Consider the following 27,241-nt stretch of genomic DNA (forward strand, 5'->3'; position numbering starts at 1 on the left):
ATGTGAATGAACAAGTAAATGTTTTAGTTCTGGTCTGTTCCCAAGTAACTGTAATCCTTATAGTGACTGAATTTGCATTGATAAAACATGTTGCTAGGTATACACACAACCAGATATGCTTTGGAAGCTGGATCTGACCTACATTTACAGGGTGATTGAACAGTTTAACTTTTTGGAGAAGGTCCATTTTCAAGTTTGAAATATATCCTTCCTGGACCTAACTTGCATAGATGTTGTACATGTATCTAGGGATGCACACTACCAGAACATTTGTTGGAGTTGAGACTTACTTATACAGTACATTTGTTGATGTGAGCTTTGTAATATTTGATTACCTATGTTTTTGTAATTTTAGGTGTTCCCAGTGTAACAAAAGCTTATCCAACTGGTACTTTGAGAAGAATGGACAACTATATTGTAAGCAGGATTACTGGGCCCTGTATGGAAATGTCTGTAACAGATGTGGCCTTATTATCACAGGACCAGTCATGGTAAAATTTATAGCTTGTATTCTCTGGTTGGAGTTGAAGAGGTTTTATTACCCTGTCACCTCAGTATATCACCAACGCACATAATATAAAAACAGGCATACACGTATTATTTAGATAATTGCGATAGTAGCTCGAATAAAAATTAAGAATTATCACTGAATTTGTCCATTAGGCTTAGAATCACAAAAGATGAAACTGAAACGTCATAATTCATTTACTTACCACCTGTTTAAATTTTTTGCTAGCATGTATCCTTCTTGTATCAGTCATTCTACGATAAATGGACCAATTCAGAGTAAAAAACATGAAAAAAATGTTTGTTTCAAATAGCAAAATGAACATCATAATTCTCTAAACGACCTATCAGTGAACTTGAAAACAAAGAATTGTCCACAAATCTGGCATCATTAACTTTTTACAACAATTTCAAGATACCATTGATTTTAAGGTAATGTTACGGAAGTTAATGCTTGATCAAGCCTTATTATTTTTTAAATAAAGCTGAATTTGACCAATTTTTCGTTTCTGATGTTCAGTAAAGAACGCTAAAGTATGATTCATGAAGTCTTGCATGAATCCGAATTTAAATTAAATTTTCGGGAAAAATATCGTTATGGAAGTTAATCGTTACGGAAGTTAATTCCCAGCAATAAAAGTTAAAATTCTCTTCAATAATTAAAATCAAAGTTTGTTTTAGGATATTAAACAAAAGTATGAAGCATTTCGCTCCCAAAATAATCAAAAATTTTATACCTTAAATGCAAAAACTTTCCTGAATTACCGTTACGGAAGTTAAATTTTTAAGATAGACAATTGTTTTTGTCTAATTCATTTTGTTATGTCGAAAATGTAATCGAGTAAAATAGCTGACTCACAACTAGAATCGATGATATAAGGTTCCGTGGTCACTTTCAGATAAATTTCAGTTCTTTTTGAAATATGCATTCTATGCGTGAAATTTAAAACAAAATCAATACGGAAGTTAATCGATTTTAAGCGACATGCTTATAAATTCGCATGAAAGGAGATCTATGCATTTCTTTGCGAGAAGTGGTTTGATTTCTTTTTATATAGAATAAAAGACATTTTTTTACATTCATTGCACTCTAATCGGAACGATTTTAAGGCTGAAAACTTCATCTTGAAATTTGTATATAAATGAAGCGACATTAAGATTTGCAGTGGAATACGTTTTTCAACATTACAATATGTTCATATTAAAACTTTAACTGCATATATATCGGTGAATATTTACAAAACCAAGTGTGTATTTTAAGTCTTAGAGTTGAAATCGACCTTTAAATTTATAATTAAGATATTACAGCGGTAAATTTGCAAGCAACATAAAAAATTCTTAATTGGTCATGTTTTTGTAGAATGACTGGTATATTTTGATGTATGTTACGTCATATTTATGTGTTCTAGAAAAAAAAACTGTTGCAATTAACCTACTTTTGTCATCTTAACATAAACCATGACAAATATGGAGAAAATTTACATGGTTTTAAAATGCACAAGTGCATGACATCCCACTATACAATGAAATTTTAAGAATTTGAGTAAAACAGTTCAACAACTGAATGGGCATATGTATCCTAAATATTTTTATTTACGGCTTTAAATTTAAATGACAATACTCAGTTTATTACCCCTTTTTCTAAAATTGATATAACAAATAAGGTCAAACTCTTAACCTTCTAGTGCCACCTGTGAAATAATGCAAACAAGCTGGTGATATAATGGGGTGACAATGTACATAGTTGAACTCTTAATATTGTTGATAAAGTGTAAAGTGTTTAAAGGAAGTTGGAACTTTTTATATCATTAAAAAAAAACATCAGGGAAATATGTATATTTTGTGATGTAAAAATTCTAGAAATAACATCATAATCCTTCATTTTCAGTATACTGGAAAACTGTTTATAATAAAGCTGTAATTAGCTTCTTTGTCAAAATTGTGAAATTCATGTCCCCTGGGTTAGGGGTTCTGGAGCTAGGATTGGACCCTATTGATCATATAGTGAAAGTGCATTAATTCTTTGAAAATCTTCTCTGCTCCTGGGTATTTAGCAGATAAAATAAGTGCATGGTTATGATGAGCAAGGGTGCCTCTTCCAATATTGTGTCATTCATGGCCCCTGTGTCTGGGAATCATATATTGAAAATTCATTTATTTTTAGCTCACCTGATCAGAAAGCTGTGTCTCAGAATTAAGAGTGAGGATGGGACTCTACTGATCATATATTGAAAATGCATTGAAAGGCATCCATTATCCATCTGTCTGATATTCTGGCTGTCTTCAGGGTTTAAACTTAAGTAAAATTTCCACTAGTCATGTGGGATTCTAAAGTTTCATAGAGTTATGTACAGTAAAAGCATATTTTTGTCCCCATAAAAGCCAAATATTGAAAATCTCTAGAAATGTACACAATTCTGTATGAAAAGTCTGAATTAACAAAGATTTTTATAGTTTTGGAAGTAGATTATTGTCAATTCTTCTTTCTGTGATAATAAAATCTATTTGTATTTCCCACTATTTTCAAGAAAGAGGACAAAATGGACATATTTTTTCTCAATTTTTAGCTCACTGAGTTGAAGGCTCAAGTTACTTTTCTGATCAAAACTTGTCTATGTCTGTTGTTGTTGTCATCATAAACTTTTAACAATATCACCTTCTCCAGAACCACTGGGCCAATTTCAACCAAACTTGGCACAGAGTATCATTGGGTAAAGGGGATTCAAGTTTGCTCAAATGAAGGGTCACACTCTCTCCCAAGGGAGGATAATTAAGAAAAAAGTAAAAAATGGGGGGGGGGGTCATTTAAAAATCCTCTTGTCAAGAACCACTGGGACAGAGAAGATAAAAATTATTTAAAAGCTTCCTGACACAATGTAGATTCAAGTTTGCTAGGGTGTGGCCACTAAGGGTGATCGAAGTTTTACGTGAGTATATTTATAAACAAGAAAAATCTTTAAAAATCTTCTAATGAAGAGTAGAAAAGTCATGATCAGTCATATTTATTTTGAAGCATCCTCAGATTGTTTAGATTCAAAATTATTCAAATCATGATCTCTGGGGCTAGGGTATGGCCACTATTGGCGATCAAAGTATACAAGGGTTTAAATAGGAAAAATCTTCTCAAGAACAGCAAAGTCATGATCAGTCATATTAAAGCAGTTGTGTAGATTGAAAATTATTCAAATCATGACCCCTTGGGGGTAAGATGTGGCCACTTAGGGCGATCAGAGCTTTACGTAAGTTTATATAGGAAAAACCTTTAAAAATCTTCTCAAGAACAGCAAAGCCATGATCAATCGAATTTATTTGGAAGCATGCATCCTCAGGTTGTGTAGATAGAAAATAATTCAAATCATGGCCCCAGGGGCTAGGGTGTGGCCACTTAAGGCATCTAAGTTTTACAAGGGTATAAATAGGAAAAATCTTTAAAAATCTCAAGAACAGCAAAGCCATGATCAGTCATATTTATTTAGAAGCATCCTCAGGTTGTGTAGATAAAAAATTATTCAAATCATGACCCCCCGGGGTAGGATGTTGCCACTATGGGCAATCAAAGTTTTACATGGTATAAATAGGCAAAAAATCTTTACAAAATTTCTTCTAAAAAAATCTGAAAGCCATGATTAATCATATTCAGATTGAAGCATCATTAGGTGGTGTAGATTCAAGTTCAACTAATGACCCAGGGAGTATGATGTGGCTACTATGGGTGATGAAAGTTATACATGGGTATAAATAGATGTCCTAAATTAAAGGTCTAGGTTAGACCTTGACTAAACCTAGATTCATTTCTTGTTCATTATGTTCAGTAGACATTGAATCTCCACCCCCACCCCAATACTGTTAAAAAAAAAATTGCATCCACCTACCCTATTTTAAAATCCCATGTACAGTCCCTGAAACGTTCTACTTTCCCACTTGAACGGTGAGCGAACGCTGAACGAACGCAGAGCGAACGGTGAGTGAACGATGTGTGAACGCTGAACGCAACTTGGTGAACGATGTGTGAACGGTGAGCGAACGCAGAACGCGAACGGAGTGCGAACGCAAAGTGAACGGTGAACGAACGGTGAACGCAAGATGAACGATATATTCGGAATGCCTCTGATCTTTTCCTTGCATTGAAACTATTTTATTGTATTATAATGTCAGGTGCCAAAAAAAAAAAAAAAATAAATAATAATAATAATAATAAATAAGTAAACAAATAAATGAATGAATAAATAAGTCAATAAAATAAATTCTCCAAAATTGTCCTAAGAAAGACGATGCATGCACATAAAGTTTTTAATCACACGATTTTTATCGCATTAAAACATTGCAATTGTTGCCGAACGCTGAAGTATAAAAGATATTATTTTTAGTTGGAAAATAAAAATGTTTATTCTTAGTTGATAACAAATCAGGGAAAACTTATGATTTATAGAATGAATTAAAGCGGTTGTAACTTATACTCATATATATATATCTCCGTGTCAAGGCAATTTCGTGTAAAGTAATGAAAAAAAATTAATTACATTTATACGCTCGTATTTTAAATTTTAATACAATAATATATTATGTGTCATTTCTTTTTTTCATCATGATTTATTGAGTAGACGTCTACATGTATCTCTAGATGGCCATGATTATACTCGGACAAGATGATACAAAGATACATATTCATATTATTTGTTATAAATTCAATTTTCAGAACTTGATAATTAAGTAATATGGTGTTATAGTTTTTATTAAATAGACAAATGAGAGAGAGAGAGAGAGAGAGAGTAATATTCAGTTTTAGCCCCCCCCCCCCCTCCTTTCAGGCTTCACCAAATGTTTGTACCTATATCAAACAAAAACTCTGAAATTTTTTTCTAAATATATCAGACAGTGAAAGTAACTTTTTTTTTTATCAACAAATCATATCCATTTGTTTGACAGTCATACACGAAGTCCACGTGCTTGTCCTGTCAATCAAAATCATTCGACACTGTGCAGGTGTGAAAGTTTCATCACATCGAAGACGAAGTGCGAAGTTATAACATTTATTTTTATCATTTCTAGATTTGATTCCAACATTTGAATAATAAATTAGTAAAATACATTCAGCTTTAACACTTGAATGTGAAACATACTCTCTGCCAATTTCAAATACCACCGCCGACACGTGTACATTTTGATCTACTATTGTTTTGTGACTTTTTTAGATGCATGTTTGTTTTGAGACTGAAATTTTTCTTCTTAAAAAGACCGTAGCTTTTTTTTAAAATGTTAATTAAAATATTCTGGAAATACGGTACTGACTAAGTCACCGATTTAGGGGGAAAGGGGGGGGGGGTATTAATCATATCGAATGGCAAACATATCAAGTAACGGTGAAGAAAGATTTTTTTTTTGCTCTATAACTATAGACTTCACATATTACAGTAGAGAAATTCTGTAGTGCATTACATTTGAAATAAATAATTCCTTTAACCACACTATCAATTTAATTCGTTCTAAAGATAATAAATTAACAGGATATCCGCAGTACTATGTATAACTCTCAGAACTAGTTCTATTATATTTTGTAACAACATTTATTTTCCAGAGTAATTTAATAAATAACCTAACAGCTAAGTTAGAATAATAAAAATATATATCGTAGATATTTTTCCTCATGAAATACTGATTCTTCAAACACGATATGTTAGTTAATAAATTAAAAAAAACTCCTTAACTACAAAAAGATAAGTCCTTTCGCTTCGGAGTTCCGAATGACAATGAAAACTGAACGATAGGTGAACGCTGAACGCAAGGTGAACGCAAAGTGAACGGAACGAAGAGCGAACGCTGAACGCTTTGTGAACGGTGAACGCGAGCGCACGGTGAACGGTGAACGCAAAACTGTGAACGGAGAGCGAACGGTGAACGCACGGTGAATGCACGCTGAACGAACGGTGAATGAACGGTGAGCGAACGGAAAAATGGGAAAGTAGAACGTTTCAGGGACTGTAGTTAGGAAACACACATTTTTTTTTTTGGCCCTATTAAACTACATTGTTGTACTCAAAATACAGTGCTGAAATTTATATGAAAATATATCTTGTTAAAAACAATACGTCTTTATTACTGAGTAATTTAAGCATCATGAAATCTTGAGTTTCAGATACTCGATATTCATTGCTTAAAATCATAATGACTTTCGCGCTGTTCAGTGGCACATTCTACTTTATTATACTTTAATGTTAAAACTAAAATCTGATTGGTTTAGATGCATTTAACAGTCCGTAATGTTACCCTGAGCATTAGCAACACACTTGATAACAGGTAACATTACGAAAATGTCACATACATGCAAATCATGTGCGTACGATTCACCCTAGAATTCTCAAAACGTCAGTGCAGGTGTGTTTGAAAGAAGCCAAGTAAACTTGATGTCAATAAAAGCTTGTGTCCAATGTAGCTTACTTGAAAACAACAAAAGACAGACGAAACATACTTGCGAGTGTAGAAATAATGAAACTTTGGATGACAAAGGACTTTTTGAGTATTAAACAAACAATAAAGAGGTCGGTAAATCTTTTTCAAAGCTTTCTTATTGAGAAAAATAGAAGCAGGGAGTTTGAAAGCTTTCTAAATGTTAACGTAAAGACGATCGACAAATTTTTTGCTGACATTCTAAATCAATAAGACAGTTCAGTATTCAGTATGATAAAATAAATGGTGCCTGCTTTGGAGGGTAACAGTTGAAATTGACACCCCTTGGAAAACCATTGTCAACCTCCGCTGACACATCGGTTGACAATGGTTTTCCTTGGGGTGTCAATTTCAGCTGTTATCCTCCAAAACAGGCACCATTTATATAGTATGTATCCCTATATGTACAACTGATTTATATTTGAACATTATACAATTTAGTCATTTGAACTTCACAGGATTTGATCTTGTGACCAGCTAAGTTCATTCCCTGATGAACTTTTTAACCTTGTCATTAATTTACTTCTTAAGTATTTGTTGTAAAAGCTGGGCATTAAATATATTATATTTTCATTTCTAATTTTTTTCTCTGCGATAACTCTTTGAAAGTTAGTTGAGTTGATTTCTTGATCATTCTACTGGAATGTAAATTTCGCCAAGCAAAAGGTCAGGAGCTAAGGTGGCCTAATATGCATGTAAATCTCATGCGTCTGTCTTTGTGTCTGATGCTAAGGAGGTCTAATATGCATGTAATTCTCGTGTGGCTGTCTTTATGTTTGACGTCAGTGGGCGGGGACTATTGAAATTAACATGTGAGGCCTCGTGTAATAAATATCCATTAGTCTACATTTTTAAAATCTAAATTTACAATTTTATTTCACAATGAAATGGAAATATAAGGAATCACTGTCTAGTTAGTAGAATATGCCAGGGACATCAATGATAGTTGGAAACGTGGGATAATTTATGCATAATGGGTGAGTTAAGAATTCTGTAGGAACTCAAGTTGTATGAAAAGTAAAAATTACTAGTGTGTATGTTGAATTACAGGTGGCAGGAGACCATAAGTTTCACCGAGAATGTTTCCAGTGTAACAACTGTGACATGTTCATAGAGAATGGACAAACATATGCACTGGTGGAGCAGCATCTATTGTTCTGGTAAGATACTCTCTGACGTTATAGATACAGGATTGTTAAAATGAATTGTAATCAACAACAGGATTTTTTTTGCAGTCAATAGTTATGTCTGACTGCATTTTTCTTAAAACCATGTACATACTGTAAAAGTGGAAACTTTGGCAACATGGAAACATTGATGAAATTGACAAATTAGAAATAATTGTCAGTTTCCATTGTCAACTTTCACATTCTTGTTAAAGAGCGATGTTACATAGTAGTAGTCCACCAAAGTTTACACTCGCCATACACTAGACAAAATTGCTAACGCACAACCTAAATAAATTAACATTTTTCTTTTCAAAACTTGTTTATGATGATTTTGATATATAATTATGTTACTTTAATAAAAATTGAGACATTTAAATGTTTTAACTGATAAATTACAACAGTGTTTACTGAAGCATAACCACTTCATAGAAAAAATTAAAATCATGTCCATACTTTTTTGGTGGAATAAATTTCTATATTTTTCTTTGTGGTTGTGTTCTTTATGTTTGTACTAATTAAAAACTCAGAAAAAAAGTTTAACTGTCTGTGATGTTTGACTCTAGAAGAGCGTGCTAAGGCAGCCAGTATGGTGTCTGCAGGGGGTTCATTTGAAGAAATTCGTGAAAAATTAAAACAATTAAAAGATTATGCATTTTTCTGATGAAAAATTTTTGAAAATAAAAAAACAATCATAAAAATGTTTACAATAGATAGCGAAGGCATGAAGTAAGCACTACACAATAACTTCAAGATTGTTCCACAAAATTGGGGCAACGGGAAGTTGGGTGGATTTGGTAGGGACACCAAGGCACCAGATGACTACTCAATGATATGGTAGTCAATCAGGGTATATCATTTGATTTTTAAGTGGGAGACAGCTCCTATCGCAACCTCACGGACAACCATTGATAATCACCAACTTCATATCTTGGCAAAAACGGTGCGCAGTGCAAGTCGGGAAATTGGTTTTCGGATAAGGCGGTCCTTTAAGGGTCTTGACATGACACCAAGACATTTGTCAATCCAACTGTTTTGGAAAAGATGGCATATTTTATATATTGGTACCAAATCAGGAAAATGATCAATTCACAAATAAGAATAATAAGTGGTGCGTTAGCAATTTTGTCTAGTGTATTTCTAATATACTGTAATCATCTTATTTACTGTAAGCAATTCACTATATAGTAATACTGTTAGTCTGTGCCTACATGTATATTGAATAGAAAGTCCTGCTATATGAACATTTTGCTAATAGGATTTTTTTTAAATGAAAATAGTATTCAATTGAAATTTTTCATTCAATTTAAAGCAGAGAATTTTCAAATAATCTGGGTTTTTTTTTTTTTTTATATGATATGCATGTAAATACACTTCAGATAAAATTATTTAACTTTCCCTGACCTGCTGTATATATAGTGCACAGATCTTGATATGATGAGATTAGTCCATATTTGTGTACTGGAGTACAGGACAGGAAACTGACACAGTGATTATGAAATTGATGCTGTTAAGTGTTATCAGTTTGTTTTGTTTTCAACACACCTTATACAATATAGGAATGGATTATAGTCTTGTAAACATGGTAATTTATTTCTGCTACACATATTTTTATTGCTATGATTTGTTTTTTTGTTTGCTATCAGATAGTGCAGATTACTATTGTATACCAGTAATTAAAATAGGGTGACTATGATATGATGAGCATATGAACAGTACTGACTCAAGGAAGTAACTATGTCCAAAAATAAAATTCTTTATTTGAAATTTTTGAAACTATTAAGATGGATGGCATGGTTGTGTCTGAAAATTTGTCATAAACTTTAACCTTCCTAATAGATTATGCAAAAATGGAAGGAAAAGGGTGAAATTAGTGTGCCCAAGTGAGACAATGCCGAGTAAATTTGTACCTCCTCTCTTGATTTAGTAAGTCTCGGGCTTGCTGGCGGACTAGACGTACACTGCTTTTCGAAAGTAGTTAAAAAAAATATCAGCACTATTCTAATGTCAAACACTGCTGCTGTGACATGGATCAAAAATATGACATAGGTTCTCCATAATTACTTCATTGGTAGATATGCTGAGGTTCTGAATTAATCTCTGTGATATATGTTTATGTGTAAGGCAAGCAGAAAGTCAGTTGTAAACAAGGTAACTTGTATTTAAGATTTGGATTGTACAGTGTAGTATGATTTCCTGAAAATGAAAAACAAATCAAATCTTAGATTTAAACTCTTTCCATATTTATTTTATAGTGGAGAGTGTTACAAAATAAAAATGAAACCTGTCCTGATCACGTCTTCCAGTCAAAATAAGGGGGCACATTCCATCCAGCTGATTGAGATTCCACCTGCCTCAACTGGACAGAGTCTAAGGTACTCAGTTAATTAAGACTCAGAACCAGTAACTTAGTCTTATAGATCAGGACTGCTTGGTAGTCAGTCCATGCTTAAAGATATCTGTGATAAAAAAGAGATTTGGAACAGAAATATACACATATAACAATAATGGTTATAAAAGCTAAATTATCTTGGTGTTATATTTAAGGTTGAAGTGAGGAAGTTAAAAAAAAAACGTAGTTATTGTTCAATATCTATACAAGTTTAACATTGTATCATGTGCACTGATAAATTATATTTTCTTTTGGGTTCCAGTTATAAGAAGAGACTAGAGAGTAAATATTGCATAAACAATACCATGTCCACTACTGGCATTTGTAGTATAGACCCTCTTAAAAATTCAGGCGGGGGGGGGGGGGGGGGGGAATCTGTTATAAATGGTCAACTAGAGGAGGTAATTACTCCAGGGGCTGTAATCTATGAAATATCTGTACCTCATCAGGTTACTCTAACTACCAAAACTTGGCTCAATCTTTGGCATTATCTTCAAGTGTCTAAAAAAAAAGTCTGATAAATCTGTAAATGAACCAATGTTCTAAACCCAAGGGTCATAATTCTGCCAGAATTCATTGATGTGAAACAATATGCATAATCTATCTGTACCTCATCAAAATTGACTCGCATACCAAAACTCAGCTTAGTATCTGCAAGTATACAGGAAAAAAAATCTGGAAAACCTGTTAATATACTAAATTTTCTGAGTCCTAGGGCCATAGTTTGGTAAAAAAAAATCATCTGAGCAGAATGAAATGCAAACTTTCTCTGTAACTCATCAATGTAGACTCATATACCAAAAAAAATCAGCAATATCAATATCTGCAAGACAAACAAGAACAGATAGATAGACAGACATACAGACAGAGGAGACCAATAGTTCCATGTGGTTTCACCAGTAGGGCACTAGTAATATTATGGAGGTATTTCACCTAGTGATATATGATAGATAATAGGATCGTCCATTGGCTTATTCTACCCCTTGCGCCATTTGAGGCACTACTGTAGTTATGTGGTATGAATATATGGTACCGTATATGCTCTATGTACGGTTTCACACCAAAACTAAAATCTTGCAGCATTGTAACAACTTGTGCTAAAATTTGCATTTACCTTAATTTCCAAGAAACTCTTCAATGTATTATCCTAAAACCTTATACACTAATGCCCTGTTCACACGGAGAGTTTAATTCGAATTAAACGTAAGTTACTGCGAATTAAATTTGATCCGCGTTCACACGGAGAATTTAATGCGAATTAGTTTAATTCGAATTAGTTTACTGCGCATTAAATTACTTTGCATTAGCTCCGTGTGAACGCTAAGTGAAGCTAATTCGAATTAAATTTTACGCATGCGTAAGAGCAAAATTAAGTCACCTGCCACATGACGGTGGTCAGTTATAGGTACCTATGCCATTTTTAGTGCAAAACAAAGGAAAATTACGTTAATCATTGAAATGTGTATAGACACTATGACATTATGTCAAATGGATTTGCTCTGCATAAGGTGACGTGATTTGAAAATGACGTCATAATAGCCCAACTGAAAAGCCTTACTGTAGAAATAAAATTTTAATTCGCATTAGTTTACTTCGCATTATCTGTCGTGTGAACGCAATTTAATTCGCATTATTTTAATTCGTATCATTTTACTTCGCATTAATTTACTGCGAATTAAACTCTCCGTGTGAACAGGGCATAAGACAGATTGGTGAGAGTAGTTCAAGTGTGTCTTAATTTTATGACTTTGACCTTCCTTATAACCTTAATCTCACTCCCTCATTTTGCTTTTACATGTGTCATAATTTCAAAGAAACTATTGAAGATATTTTCACTGAAATTCATAACTGATACAATTTGGTGAGAAAATATAACTGTTTCATAATTTTCTGCCCTTGACATTCCTTATGACCTTAACCTTACTATTTTACCTTAGTTTCAAAGAAACTGTTCAAGATGCCTTCATCAAACTTCACATAATCAAGGGAAAACAATTGTGTCAAAATTTTTTGACCCTGTCAGTCATATGAATTGAATTTCTCTTAATGAGATATTTCCATCAAATTTCATACAAAGATACAGTAATTCAGCTGTGTGATATTTTTTGACCTTGACCATCTCTTTGACCCTGACTTTTCCTATGACCCAGAATTTAGCTTTTGACAAGACAAAGATACATATTGGTGAGAGCAATTCAGATGTGTGATTTTCTCCTTGACCTAGAACCTCATATTTAAGCTTTTTATATCAAACTTAACACTGATACAAATTGGTGAGAACAATTTAACTGTGTTTGGCTTTTTTTTTTAATTTGACCTTCTATATGACCTTGAACTTCAATTTTTGAGATATATTTATCAAATGTCTTTCAAAACGTATTTTTGGTGAGAGCAATTCAACTGTGTAATGATTTTTTTTAACTTGCCTATGTACATGACCTTGATCTTCCCTGTGACCTTAACTTTAGACAGTAAGAATGACAGTGACAAGGATAAAGATGATAGTGATACATATTGGTGAGAGCAGTTATTTTATGTGAGAATTTTACTTTCATATGACTTTAACCTTCCCTGTGACCCTGAATTTTACTTTTGACAGTAGATGTGACAGAGACAAACAATAAAGAAACAAAGATCCAGTTGTTCTGAGGTTGATACCAAAACTGAAATACTACATACAGCCTCAGCAGCATTGAATTGTTCATTGACACTTGCTAAATATTGTTGACATCCAAGATTCATCACGCTATATTAAGTACTCATGAAAAATAAGGAATCTACAGTACATGAGCAAAATAACAAATCCCCACCTCTAACTATTCTCAGGATATAGGGAGTGACAGAGACCAGACAGATGTTGGGCAAAGTGATGCATAACTGTCACTCTGCTCATCAGAAGACACAAAAATCTATGAAATGTTCTTCTAAAAAGCAACAGGATCATAATTAGTGAAATGGGTATAAGCATACCCATTTCATGTAGACACATGTTCTTACCTTGGGCCTTTGGGTGAAAATTAGCCATGATTTTTTTAGAGAAAAAAGTTTCATACGCAACTTGATTAATTTTCACAACCAAGAAATAATCAAAGTGTAAAGTTGACTTTTCATTGTGTGGAAATTATGGGCTTGAATTTGGTGATCAAAATAAGGGGTTTCTCCAGTGTCAATGTTAGTGCACTTGTCCAGAGGAAAATGGTTACATATGTGATTGTTTTGGCCCATGGGTCTCTTTTTTTCTAATATTCAGACTAGATCACAATTTGAGTCCAGAATTAGATGCTGTTAGTGTTGGAGACAAGATCCTGGAAGTAAACGGGATGCCAGTAAAGGAAAGCTCTGTTGAGGAGGTAAGAATTGTCTGTTATCTGAAAACACTTCATGAGAATTGTAAAGTTGTGATGTGATGTTGCTGAGATATACCATGTTTATAACTTTATACTCCCACCTTCTAAAGAATCCCTGTCTATCACACTAATTTTTTTTTACCTTGAACTCTTTTTACATTTTATGCTACAAAAACCATTTCTCCAGAACTTGTGTCACATTTATGCAGTAGCCAAATCATCTTTAATTTAAAATTTGATTGATGGTGTCCTGTAGATGTGGCAATATTTTGGAATTTTCATTTTTATCCAGGAGGCCAATTAAGGGTAAAAAAAAAAGTATTCTTTTCTTCAAAAATTTTCCCAGACCTCTTTTTACATTTTACACGGTAGCCTAATCATCTTTGGAATATGATTGGTGGTGTCCTGTAGATGTGCAATATTGGTTTCCACATTTTCATTTTCATCTGAGAGGCAATTGGAGGCAGAAAGCTCATTTTGCCTTTTAATTTTCTAATATGATTCTTATATTTTTAAAACACAATCATTCTGAAAAAGTGTTCAGGTCTTCCCCTTCATGTTTAGCCCAACATCTAGCTGGCAGAATCACCAATCTTTATTAGTTGATGCATCTTGAGTTTTTGCAGTTATGGTGCTACAGTTGCTGGAATGGTCAGAGCAATTCTTAATCTCTGTGATGTACAGTCAAACCTATATTAAGAGACCTTCCAACAGAGAAAGAAAAAAAAGGTCACATATGACAGTTGGTCTCTTAATGAAGGTTGCTTATTTACCACAGTGTTTAAAGGAAAACATTTAAATTCAGCAAATGATACACAATGATGGAAACGTGTGTACTTGTATTTTGAATTTATTTTATTTCATATTCTGTATATACTTGACTCAAAGAATTGTTCAGCTGTAAATTAGTTGTACATTTGGCATGAGTAAAATGTTCCCTTTGTCTATTCAAGTCACTTTTGATTTCTGGCAAGTATTGAGCATCAAAAATATTGAGATTTACATAATAAATTTGCTTTAAAGATTTTTTTATAACAAAAAACTCTTTCATATGAATCAGAAATATATAATTTTGTATAATTCACACTGTATTTAGGAAATTAATGTACAAAAATCATTTTGATGGCTCAAAATTGTTTAAAATGACAAATAAATGAAATTGCACATTACACCTACTTGAAAATCTTCTTCAAACAGGAATACAGTAAAACAATTGTTTAGACTTTAGTGCCATGAATCAACAATTTTGATTCATTATGCAATTTCAATTCAGTTTATTGACATCACCATGTTGGCATACAGACAAAATAAGAAATTAAATGACAGATAACAGAAAAAAAAGAAGAATATTATAACATAATTGCATGCAATTCAATTTACACAGTTCCTTATAGACCTTGTTTCCTCTGCATAAAGCATTTATCTAAGTAGATACATAAACGTTTTGTAGTATTATATTCACATGGGTTAACAATTTCTTTAATGGGATCAGTACCACAGTATAATTTATCATCAAAAATATCACAATATTGACATAAGCATATTGCTGTTCACATCAATATTGTGATATTTGATTCATTATAAATGTAATTTGTTATATCCATTCAGTTCACAACACATTTTAAAAGTATGGGGAATGAAAATCACTTTGCTGTAAGTGTAAATTCATTATAAGCAAGTTTGCTATAACCCTGTTTTACTGTATTTTTTGCCTGATTATTGAGCAGTTAGCCCATAGCAAAAATTACACATTCATGTGCCCTGGCTACAACAGTGTAGCATTTTTATCACATTAGACCAGAGTTCTAGTTCCAGGTGTGGCCAGAGTGGTCACAGCTTGGGATGCTCAGATGAGCAGCAAGATTCATATAAAAAGATCCCTCACTGCTCAATGTCAACAAGTGCCAAGTGCAGGTCTAAATTTGCTGCCTTCTACTGGCAATCGGTGGCATCCCAATGAAAAATTCTTGAAGAGACAAAAAAGCAACTAAAACAATGACATTTATGAGTAACTAATAATGACTGGCTGAAAATTATTTGGAAGTTTTTATTTATACTTTTTCTTTATTTTTTTGTTGTTGTGCCTGTACAGGGGATATCAGTCCCACTGGGAGGGGATGCAAATGATGTTTTAAAGAAATGAACAACTGTGATACGATGATTGAGTAATCAATATATTAAATTTACAAGTTTATGCAATATTATCTCCACAGATTGACCAGATTTTACAAAATTCCGGAGAACCTATACAACTGATATTAGAAAGGGGAGCATCTACCCTTTTCTCCCCATCTAAAAGTCAAACAGATTCCAGGAGCAGTAACTTCTTTCTAAGTCCCAATGGTTCACCATTCTCTGATGATGAGACTCTGCCTAGAGAGAAAATCATCAATGAAGTCAGTGTGAAAAGAAGAGCCAAGAAAGATCAAATGAAGTACATACAAATTATTTAAGACCTTAAGCATATCTCCGTTCATGTCAGACATACATGTACACCATATTTTGAATGACTGTTTTACATTAATGTATCCATCAATATACAGTTAAAGTATATCATTGAGGAAGTCGGCAAGATTCCAGTTCCCCAAGAGCAAGCCTATTTCCAGAGGCAAAGCCGACGGAAATAGGCGTTCGAGGGAAACTGGAATCTTACTGACTCCCTCAACGATATACTTTAACTGCTTCATTATACCGATACAAAAATTAGATCAGTTTTAAATCTTGTAACTGCAGTTCAGTTTTATATGCAGTGAAATTATAAGCTGCACAAAGGAAATATTGATTACCCAGAATGTAAATAAAATAAATTCAATAGAAGGTATTTGCATTTGAATATTGCCAAGAGATTTTTGAATTCCCTCTTATTCACTTCATGAATATTAAAAGAAAATGTATCCAATGAATAAAATAACAACAAATAAGAAATATATGAGGTAAACATGTCAATCTTTATATGCAATAAATCTTGTGGCATTTAAAGATACAACATTTAATGTGAAACTCAGTAGATTAAGCTGTTTAAAGCTTTGAACTTGCAGGTTACTTTTATAATTTTATGCACAACTTGAAAAATCTGTCTTTTTATTGGAACTAAATAAATTCACATGAATTTAGTTGAATTTTCATACAAGTACACATACATGTGGAGGTCAACATCATATGCTTGAGGTCTTTTACCTTCAGTGCTTCCAAATTTTTATTGAAAATGTTTATATGAAATCTATAACAGAGAAAGTGCATTATACATCTTATTGATGATTGCAAAAATTCTTTTGTTCATTTAATTTGAAGAAATGGGGCTTTCAGAAATAGCACACATATATGTATTGAATGTAATTTATAAAAATACCTATTGTATTGATTTTTAGGATGTCGAGGCAATATCTGATGAATATGCATGAGAATTTTGACAATTAATGAAGCAATTATGAATGTTCTGTATTCTTAGCTGACATATTTTATTAATTCATTACTTTTAATTAAACAGAATTTTTTCGTGTAAACAACTTTTTTTTGCTGATCTTAGGTGAAAGCTCAAGTGAGCTTCACTGATCACCCATTGTCCGGCATCCGTCCGTGTAGCTGTCTGTCTGTCCATCTGTAAACTTTCACATTCTCCATTTCTTCTTAAGAAGCACTGGGCCAATTTTAACAGAAGTTGGCAATGTGTTCAAATGAAGGACCAAGCACCATTTCAAGGGAAGATCATCAATAAAAGGCAAAAATAGGATTGGGCCATTAAAAAGTCTTCTCAAGAACCACTGGACCAGAAGAGATGAAACTTATGTGAAAGCTTCCTTAGATAGTATGGATTCTAAATTTGGTAAAATAATGGCCCCCGAGGGTAGGATGGGGCCACTATAGGAGATCAAAGTTTTACCCTGATATATTTATATATATATATATAAGAAAAAAATCTTTTAAAAATCTTCTCAATAACCACAGGACCAGAATTCATGAACATCCTGAAGTAGAAAAAAAAATTAATTTGTACAAATCATGACCTTCAGGAATAGGATGGGGCCACAATAGGGGATCAAAGTTTTACATTGACATATATAGGAAAAAAATCTTGTAGAATTCTTCTCTAGAACCACTTAGGGCTGTATCAGTATATTGATATATCGATACGTATCGATATTTAAGAATGTATCATATCGAAAAAATAACTTCCAATACGTATCGGATAGGCAGATTTTCTCATAATTCTGTGAAAAAGTTGGGAATTTCAATCACCAAAGGTTATATTTTCACTATTTTGAATTAAAATTGATCAATGATGATATAATCATTAAGGAGAAAGCACATCTTAGATAAATATTATGATAATACATAGACAACTTTATTTTAACATGTTGTTTTATAGTCATTAAAAGTTTGAATTTGAAGTGTAATTTGTAGAGACAGTGAGTCAAGACCTTCGAAATGGGTTATATAACAATTTTTTTTTTTTTTAAATAAAATTCATGCATTTAATGATTTATAAGACTTTTTTGATAGACTTGTTAAAGAATCCAATATATCGGATATCACATTATAAAATATTGTATTGTATCGTATTGAATTTTTTTGTTCAATGCACAGCCCTAGAACCTCTTGAACAGAAAAGATTAAATGTATATAAGAAAAAAAAATTGTGAAAAACTTCAAACCATTCATTCATTCACAAACAATCCTAGGCTGTGTATGAATTCATTTTTTTTTCAAATCATGCAAGGTTAGAGTTAGCTAAAATAGGGATAAAATTTTACATAATGCATATATACAGGAAAAAAATTATTCTCCATAACTGCAAGGCCATGTTAGTCATACTGATAATATAGCATCACCTTGTTGTGTGGATTCAGAGACCCTAAGAGTTAGACTGGGGTTATAATATGGGGTTATAACTTTTCATTGGAGTATAAAAACATTTTTACAAACTTTCTAAAGAAAAGCACGGCTAAAGTTACTAGTGCTTGGACGATACAACTTTTTCTGTATTGATACGCATCACGATATTTGAGCCACGATACGATATGTATCACGATATGTCGAATTGGTAATGAATTTTTTTTTTATTGAATTGAACAAAACATTTCTTCACAAATAAGAAGAATTTATTCAAAAAAGTTGGATATCTGTTGTAAAACAAAATTATTTTACACAAGTGGTGTTAATTATTATGTATTTCATATTTATATTCACAGCTAGTTAGCATATTTATTTGATATATTAAACCCAAAATTTTAAGTAAACAAAGAAAAACATCATTCAGAATTTCTTTGGCGATATTTCGTTATTTCTTTATACGTATTGATATGCGTATCGTCCTCACACGGAATCAATATTATCAATATCTTGATGTATCGTCCCAGCCCTAAAAGTTACCGATATGAGCGCCGTTGCCCATAGGCCTTTGGTTTTATTTTTTTCTTTTAATAATTATAATGATGCCTCATCTTGAAGATACTACTGAGCTTTGTGCCTTCAGAAATATTTAAAGGGTGCATACAGTTTACTTGCTAAATATTCAGGTGTAAGGATATTTTTTATTGGTACACTGAAAAATAAATGAACTTTCAGTGAGACTTACTGTAAAAGTACATTAATTAGTGCCCTCAAAATTTAATGCAATCATCCTCTTCAACTGATAAGTGCAATCATTCATTAGCACACTTTAGTCTTTAGAACATAATGTATTAGTTTTAATCATTATAAGCATGTACATGAATTAGTGGACAAGAAGCAGCAAAAAGGTGCAAAGATATGACTACCACTGAAAGAAGTATGTTTATAGTATTTAGACCCAACCTTAGGCATTTCACAATTTTGGTAGACGGGTAACTTTTTATTATAATCATGTAAATAATTTTTCTGTTAGAGGTCAAGAAGGAATGAAGAAGATTTTTCAAAGTATCATTTCAATAATTGACCAGTTTAGGCCTATCATTGGGACTGAACCCTAAAATTCAAAATCAGAGGATTTGGTGTTTATTATAATTCATGCAGTAAACACAATCAATAGTTTGTCTGCTAGATGTCAATGAGGAAAGTGGTGTAATGTATTTTTTCAAAGTATGATCAACCTAGTCCCACCCTGGGGCCTGAATTTTGGACCCATGGGATATGAATTTTATAATTTTAGCAGAGAACTAAAACTGCTCTCTATAATTGTGTTTTATATTTTTTTTAAAGCAGAGAAAGTTTTTGAAGATTGTATGAATTTTAAAGGGTTTGGCTTAATGTGAGCATTGTGCCTAGGGCCTCATGTTTTTCCATTAGTATATTAAATAAATAACACTTAAAGTGGCTAGCTAACATTGTTGCAAAGCATCAAATCGGTCGCAAAACTTTATTCACACATTTTAGACTTGTTATCAATAAGGACTTATTCTATTGTAACAAAAAATAACACCTCATTTTCCCATGTGCACTTTGTAACACAATCACTTCTGTGGCCGATAATAAATTTTATGAATTTTTGAATAATAGAGTGCTTATATGTTGTCTTCAGTAAAAACACATCCAGAAGAAGGAGTAAGTCACCCTCGCCGATGCCTTCCCGCACAAAAAGTGTTGATCTCACTCGAGCCTCCTCCTTCAAGACTCAGCCAACATCACACAGAGTTTTCAGAGCCACTGACCTTATCCAGGGGGAAGTGCTTGGCAAAGGTATCAATGGGCATTGTGTAATATATGTTTGTAAAACAGCAGTGAGGTTCCATGAAAGTGCTTTGGGTTTAGTTTGACTTATAAAGTAAAGGCTGTGGCATTTAAAGTAATGAAATCTTGTGTTAATTTTGCCTTATAAAAGGTTTATACTCTGTACATGATATATCCTTGATGTTTTTGATGTTAATTAACTTCTCTAATGTCAAATTTTAGGCAGTTCTATAGGGAATTGGTGAAACAGACATAAAATGTTCACTGTAAGGTATTTGCCTTTTGACTGTTTCTTTAGGTTTCTTTGGACAGGCTGTTAAAGTGACTCATAGAATAACAGGGGAGGTAATGGTGCTAAAAGAAATGTATAGATTTGATGAAGAAGTTCAAAAAAGCTTCCTCAAAGAGGTAAATCATTTAATACTATATTATTGGGAAGGGAATTTAAATGATTTTGCAGGTTGTTTATTACTGTAATTTTTTGAGGATTTGTTGATGTGGTAAATGAGCAAATGCCTCATATTTAGCCCAAATGTTTTTTTTTTAAATATTAGGGTGCAGACAGTTCCAACACTTATCACAAATTCCTATATGTGTTTTTAGCTCACCTGAGGTGAAACCTCGTGAACTTTTCTGATCACATTTTTGTCTGTCTATCCATCTGTAAACTTTTTGACTTCTCCTCAAGAACCACTGGTCAATTTCAATTTAACTTGCCAGAAAGCATCCTTGGGTAAAGGTATTTAAGCTTGTTCAAATGAAAGCCACACCCTATTAAAGATTAGTAAAAATTAATGCCATATTTTAAAAAAAAATTCAAGAAAAAGTGGGCCAGAAAAGATGAAACTGACATAGTATAGATTTAAGTTTGTTCAATTCATTAGCCCTGGGGGTAGGGTGGGACCACAAAAAGGGATCAAGGTTTTACAAAGAATACATAGGAAAATCTTATCAAAAACAGCAAAGCCATTGTAAGTCAAAATCTTTGTCCGTGCACATAGCGTTAATTGATACCATGCAGAAAAAAGTATGTATGAATTCTTCTACTCAAAGACAGCAAAGCCATGACTAGTCATATTTATATAGAAGCATCCTCAGGTAGTGAAGATTCAAGTTTGTTCATATCATGACCCCTGAGGGTTAGAGTGGAACCACAACAGAAGATCAAAATTTAATATAGGAATATGTAGGAAAAATCTTCTTTTAAAGAACAGCAGGGCCATGATTTGGTCACCCTTGTGGCACAGTGGTTAGAGTGTTTACTCTGTAGTTGCAGAGTAAGGAGTTGATCCTTACAACAAGGGTTCGAATCCCACTGAGAAATGTGGAGACTGGTCCATCTGATGAGACCATATAAACTGAGGTACTGTGTCGCAGTAGGTGCTGGCACGAAAAAGATCCCTCACTGCTCAATGGCCATAAGTCTGAATATCACCCAATGATGATAACATTTTACAGGTTTCGGTGTTACGGAGTGTTGATCATCCACATGTACTGCAATTTATGGGAGTTCTGTATAAGGACAAAAAGCTCAATCTGATTACAGGTAATTTTGACCATTGTCTTCTTCATGAAAACTATTGTTCCAATAAAAGAGTTAGAATTAGGATATTAAAAATGTCTTGAATGTTATATTAGGTCAATTAAACAAAGTTGATTATGCAAGGAATTTTTGTGCCTGTGACTTTTTAGGTCATCTGAGTCACTCAGGTGACCCATTGCTATCTGTTTTTTCTGTCGTTGTGCAACATTCACTGAAAAAGGGTCACTATTTCCAGAGAAGAATTAAGATGAAAATGTTAAAAAATTTAAGACTAATAGGCATTACATAGAATCTATGAGTAAAGATTTTAAATTTCATGGTTTCTGTCTGCCTGGAGCTTGATGGGCAAAAACCATCAAAGTTAATGCAATTTTCAAAACTCTTTAAATACTCCTAGACATCATACAGTCAAACTGTTGGCATGATTATGATAAGCAATGAGTACTTTAACTCCAAAAATGACATCAGAAACCTATGTGTTAAATATACTAATTACCATAAAAATGATGTTACAAGAGAAAAATTCAGCAAAGTGAAACTTGAAAGTTAAGATTTGTTCTTTACTTGGATGCACCTTCACAGACACAATTGCCTTTTAGGAAAAAGCTTACATAGACTGCAGTCTATCAGTAGAGTTTAAATCAAGAGCTTCTATAGTTTTAAGGTGGTCTAAAAGTGTGTCAAACATGGCATGTTTTTATCAAGCCTGAAGGAAAACTTTTGTATGTTTATTCATAAATGGTAAGTCATGTTACTCAAGATACATTTGTTGAAAACTGCATTGTTACACTTTAGTTTTATATAGAATATGTGTGGAGCTGTATAATAGATTGAAAGTCCAGCTGTATCATCTGAATAAAAAATTCCCATGAACATCTGTGTTAAGGTATCCAATCATAAATCATGGATATAATCACATACAAATTGAAATACAGAATTGCAAATTTACTGTACTTTTCTTACAATTTTATTATAGATTTGTGCAAAAGTCTTTGCAAAGAAGCCCTTTATGGCCAAATTTTGATTTTCTTGTTAAAAAAATGTGAATTTCCAGCATACAAAACATACAAATTTATTGATATACCGTTATATCATGATTTTTTTAATAAATAACACATATTTTTTTCAAAAGTTAAAAGATATTTGTTGTTCTTTTGTTTTAGACCCAATTGCATTAGCTTGAAAATTTTTAGGGTTTACCTTCATTTTATTTCTGGAAACCCATTTAATGAGAGATACACTGCTCTTCTATAAAGATTTCATAACATCTTATAGATGTTTATGACATTTTGATATCGCAATCAAATATTCAACTATGTACACATCATGTCCTAAAGTGATTAGAATGGGGTCACAGTAAGAGCTCAAAGTTGGATTCAAGGTTAGTTCAGTTGTGACCCCTTTGGACAAGGATAGGATCACAATATGCTGTCAGATTTTTCATGGAAATAAAGGGGAAAATCTTTTAAAAATAATCTTTTGAAGAATAACAAAGCCAAAAAGACTCAGGTGAGTATTTAGGCCCTTGGACCTCTTGTTATTCTAGATATTAACTATCTAATTTTGTTAGATTCATAATAATCATGCACCCACACATACAATACACTTATCTGTGATTTTTTTTTCACAGAGTATGTCTCTGGTGGTACTCTTGGAAATCTATTGAAAGACCTCTCAGTTTCCTTATCCTGGAAACAAAGAGCAGAGTTTGCCCAGGGCATTTCACAAGGAATGGTATGTTGTAATGTTTGCATTCTTATTAGATTCTCATAGTATTTCCACCTTAACTCATATCAATAATCATTTGTATGAGTGATTGTTGATAAAACAATGAAATGGAAATGGAACTTTAAAAAATAGAAAAGCAAAATATTTTTAATTGAAAAATTTGTTAAAGTGATTTTCAAATTATGTTGAGCAACCCTGAATTCCTATTTGTAAGAACCTATTTCATTGATTGTTGTTGTACAAGAGTGTAACATATGCTTCACTGAGAGAGTGGGGTGTTATTACAGCTTATTAGGTCACCTGAGTCACTCAGGTGACCTATTGCTATCTCTTTTCATCGTTCGTCGGTCGTAAACTTTTGAACATTTTCAGCTTCTTCTCTGGAACCAGTGAACCAATTTCAACCAATTTTGGCATATAGCATCTATGGGTGAAGGGGAACAAAATTTGTGAAATTCGTGGCCCCTGCCCCCCTGGGGCCTGAGGGGTGGGGCCAAAACCATCAAAATTAATGCAATCTTTAAAAATCTTCTTCTTTACTCCTGGACATCAAGCAGTCAAACTGTTGGCATGATTGTAATAAGCATTGAGCCCTCTACCAAAATTGTGAAATTCATGGCCCCAGGGTCAGGGGTTCTGGTGCTAGGGCGGGGCTATATAGATCATATTGTGAAAGTGCATTATTTCTTTGAAAATCTTCTTCTCTACTCCTGGGTATTATTGAAACAAATTGAATACATAGTTATGATGAACAAGGGTGACTCTACCAAAATTGTGAAATTCATGGCCCCAGGGTCAGGGGTTCTGGTGTTAGGGCGGGGCTATATAGAAGATATAGTGAAAGTGCATTATTTCTTTGAAAATCTTCTTCTCTACTCCTGGGTATTATTGGAACAAATTGAATAAATAGTTATGATAAGCAAGAGTAACTCTACCAAAATTGTGAAATTCATAGCCCCAGGGTGAGGGGTTCTGGTGCTAGGGCGGGGCTATATAGATCATATAGTGAAAGTGCATTATTTCTTTGAAAATCTTCTTCTCTACTCCTGGGTATTATTGAAACAAATCGAATACATAGTTATGGTGAGCTAGAGTGACTCTACCAAAATTGTGAAATTCATGGCCCCTGGGTCAGGGGTTCTGGTGCTAGGGCGGGGCTATATAGATCATATAGTGAAAGTGCATTATTTCTTTGAAAAGCTTCTTCTATTCTCCTGGGTATTATTTAAACAAATACATGGTTATGATAAGCAAGGATGCCTTTTCCAAATTTGTGAATTTCATGACCCCTGGATCAGAGGTTCTGATGTTAGGGCGGGACTCTATTTATTATATAGTGAAAATGCATTAATGCTTTAAAAATCTTCTCTGCACCTGGGCATATCAGAGGCAAAAAGAGTAAAAGTTTTAATAAGGAAGGGTATTTTTACCAGATTTTTGAACATCAAGACCATTTGGTCAAGTGTTCTAGTCCAGGCCAGGGCTCTATTAATTTGTATTCTACTGAGAGGAGTTATTCCCCTTTGCCATTTATTTGTGATAATTAATCACTGTAAATAATGTACTTGAAAGGTTAATAGAATAAGAGAATTATGCAAGAATTTTTATTGTATAATACAAAAAGTACTTTCATAGTTTTAATGATCAGGTAGACTTGTCTTATTAAGGTTTTCAATCCCTAATAGGAACTAATTATCTATCCTTAAATATCAATCACGTATATAATACTCTGATATTAATTCAAAGAACTTTACAGTAGAAAAGGATTTACCAAGTGAAAGTTTCAAAAACGTAATTAACTAAGCAGTATTTAATTAATAGAAATTGCATTGAAGTCTATGGAGACAAGTGATTTTTTAAAAATAAAAATTCAGATAATAAGAATATCAATAACTACTGTGGTGGAAAGATCCATTAAATCATTAGAAATAGAATGACAATTGAAAACAATTTTTTTACCGTATATTTTTTTAAAATTGATTTTTATTACTTAAAAAAAGAGGGAGATAACTCTTCAACAAAGGTCAAGTCATAAATTAGGACACTTCCATTCTTACATGCTAATAGTAATAAATGGAGATTATGTCTAAATATACTGAGTATTCCACCCGTACACATCTGTTATGTATTCAAATTCATTGAATCTGAGGCTATTAGGGATGGAATACCAGTACCTTAAATGTTCATCAAAGACCAAGAGTCTTACTCAGGCCAATGTAAGAGATTTCCACAAGGAATTAAAAGAGTACAGAAGCACTGATAGTTTCTTAATATACTGTCTGGTGAGAGTGATAAATGGGGAACAGATTAGAACCTAATTTATGAACTGTTAATGAATACTAGACTAATTATTTTGTTAATCCTGATCACCCTATTTTTCTTGCTTTTGGGCAACAAAGCTTCACCTTTCAGTTCATTTTATACTCTATGGATCCTCTAAATTGTTGTATTATACTCAGGTGACCGTTAAGGCCCTTGGGCCTCTTGTTATTATAACTCATTATAATTATTCTATACAACATGTTATCTGATTGGTTCTAGATTATCACATGATAGGGCCATAAATCTTCATATTTCCATGTTGTTGTCATGCTTTTCATCAAATTCAATCTCTTTGGAGACCTAGTGCATTTTCCCGCAGTAGTTATCGTTTGTTGAACGAATCTCTATACTAAGAGTATAGCCTGGGCTACATCACAAAATTGCTGATTGTTTCATCAGAGTGTGATGTGTCCAGTAACTTTACATTAAAACTGAAAGTGAAATTTTAAGAGTGGGGCCGAATTTGAAAGTTTGTATTTATTTTTAAAGTTTTTGCATGTTTCAGTGTCATAAACAATTTATTGCCTGAATGTTCGGGAAACATGAAGATTTATTCAGCCAAGAAATGTCATATTCCCCTCGGGTGAAGCCCTTGGGGAATATGATTTTTCTTGACTGAATAAATCTTCATATTTCCCTCATGATGATGCAATAACTGTATATTGTGTGAGAGGAGACTGCTGATGTGTAAACTTCCCATTCAAATGTTTTATAATATCTTTTTAAAAAATCCAAAATGCATTAATGTATAGAACAGTTCATTTGTTTTTCAAAAGTAAACAATACAAAAATATATTTGACTTCAAAAACATGCCACCTATTCCAGCAGCACATCTTGTTTTCTGTGTACCTACATGTATTTAGAGTGTATCCTTCAGTTTGTATATGTGTGTTTGAAAGGGGGCGGTGTCATTTATTGATTGATTGATTGTATGTTGTTTTACATCTCATTCAAGAATTTTTCACTCATATAGAGACGTCACCATATACCGGTGAAGGGCTTCAAATTTTGACCTTTACTCGGCACTTGGGGCCATTGAGCAGTGAGGGATCTTTATCGTGCCAATGCCTGCCGTGACACGAGGCCTCGGTTTTTTAAGGTTTCATCCGAAGGAACCACAACTTTCACTTCAAAATGCCGAGCGCA

The 27,241-nt window shown here is 33.0% G+C and overlaps 1 protein-coding gene across 1 annotated transcript in view; it reads left to right on the forward strand.

The window, feature by feature from the left end:
- Positions 1-27,241, forward strand: part of LOC133171931 (LIM domain kinase 2-like) — a 41,848-nt gene that overhangs the window by 5,867 nt on the left and 8,740 nt on the right. Inside the window, exons 3-11 of the mRNA XM_061306724.1 lie at positions 356-491; positions 8,002-8,111; positions 10,373-10,492; positions 13,760-13,859; positions 16,070-16,290; positions 20,353-20,510; positions 20,800-20,909; positions 21,960-22,047; positions 23,675-23,778. Of these exons, the coding sequence (XP_061162708.1) occupies positions 356-491; positions 8,002-8,111; positions 10,373-10,492; positions 13,760-13,859; positions 16,070-16,290; positions 20,353-20,510; positions 20,800-20,909; positions 21,960-22,047; positions 23,675-23,778 (1,147 nt within the window). The remainder of the gene's footprint in view (positions 1-355; positions 492-8,001; positions 8,112-10,372; positions 10,493-13,759; positions 13,860-16,069; positions 16,291-20,352; positions 20,511-20,799; positions 20,910-21,959; positions 22,048-23,674; positions 23,779-27,241) is intronic.

Source organism: Saccostrea echinata, unplaced genomic scaffold, assembly GCF_033153115.1.
Source record: "Saccostrea echinata isolate AGI-Se365-2 ecotype Australia unplaced genomic scaffold, CSIRO_AGI_Sech_v1 ptg000054l, whole genome shotgun sequence".
In the NCBI taxonomy this organism is placed as follows: Eukaryota; Metazoa; Mollusca; class Bivalvia; order Ostreida; family Ostreidae; genus Saccostrea; species Saccostrea echinata.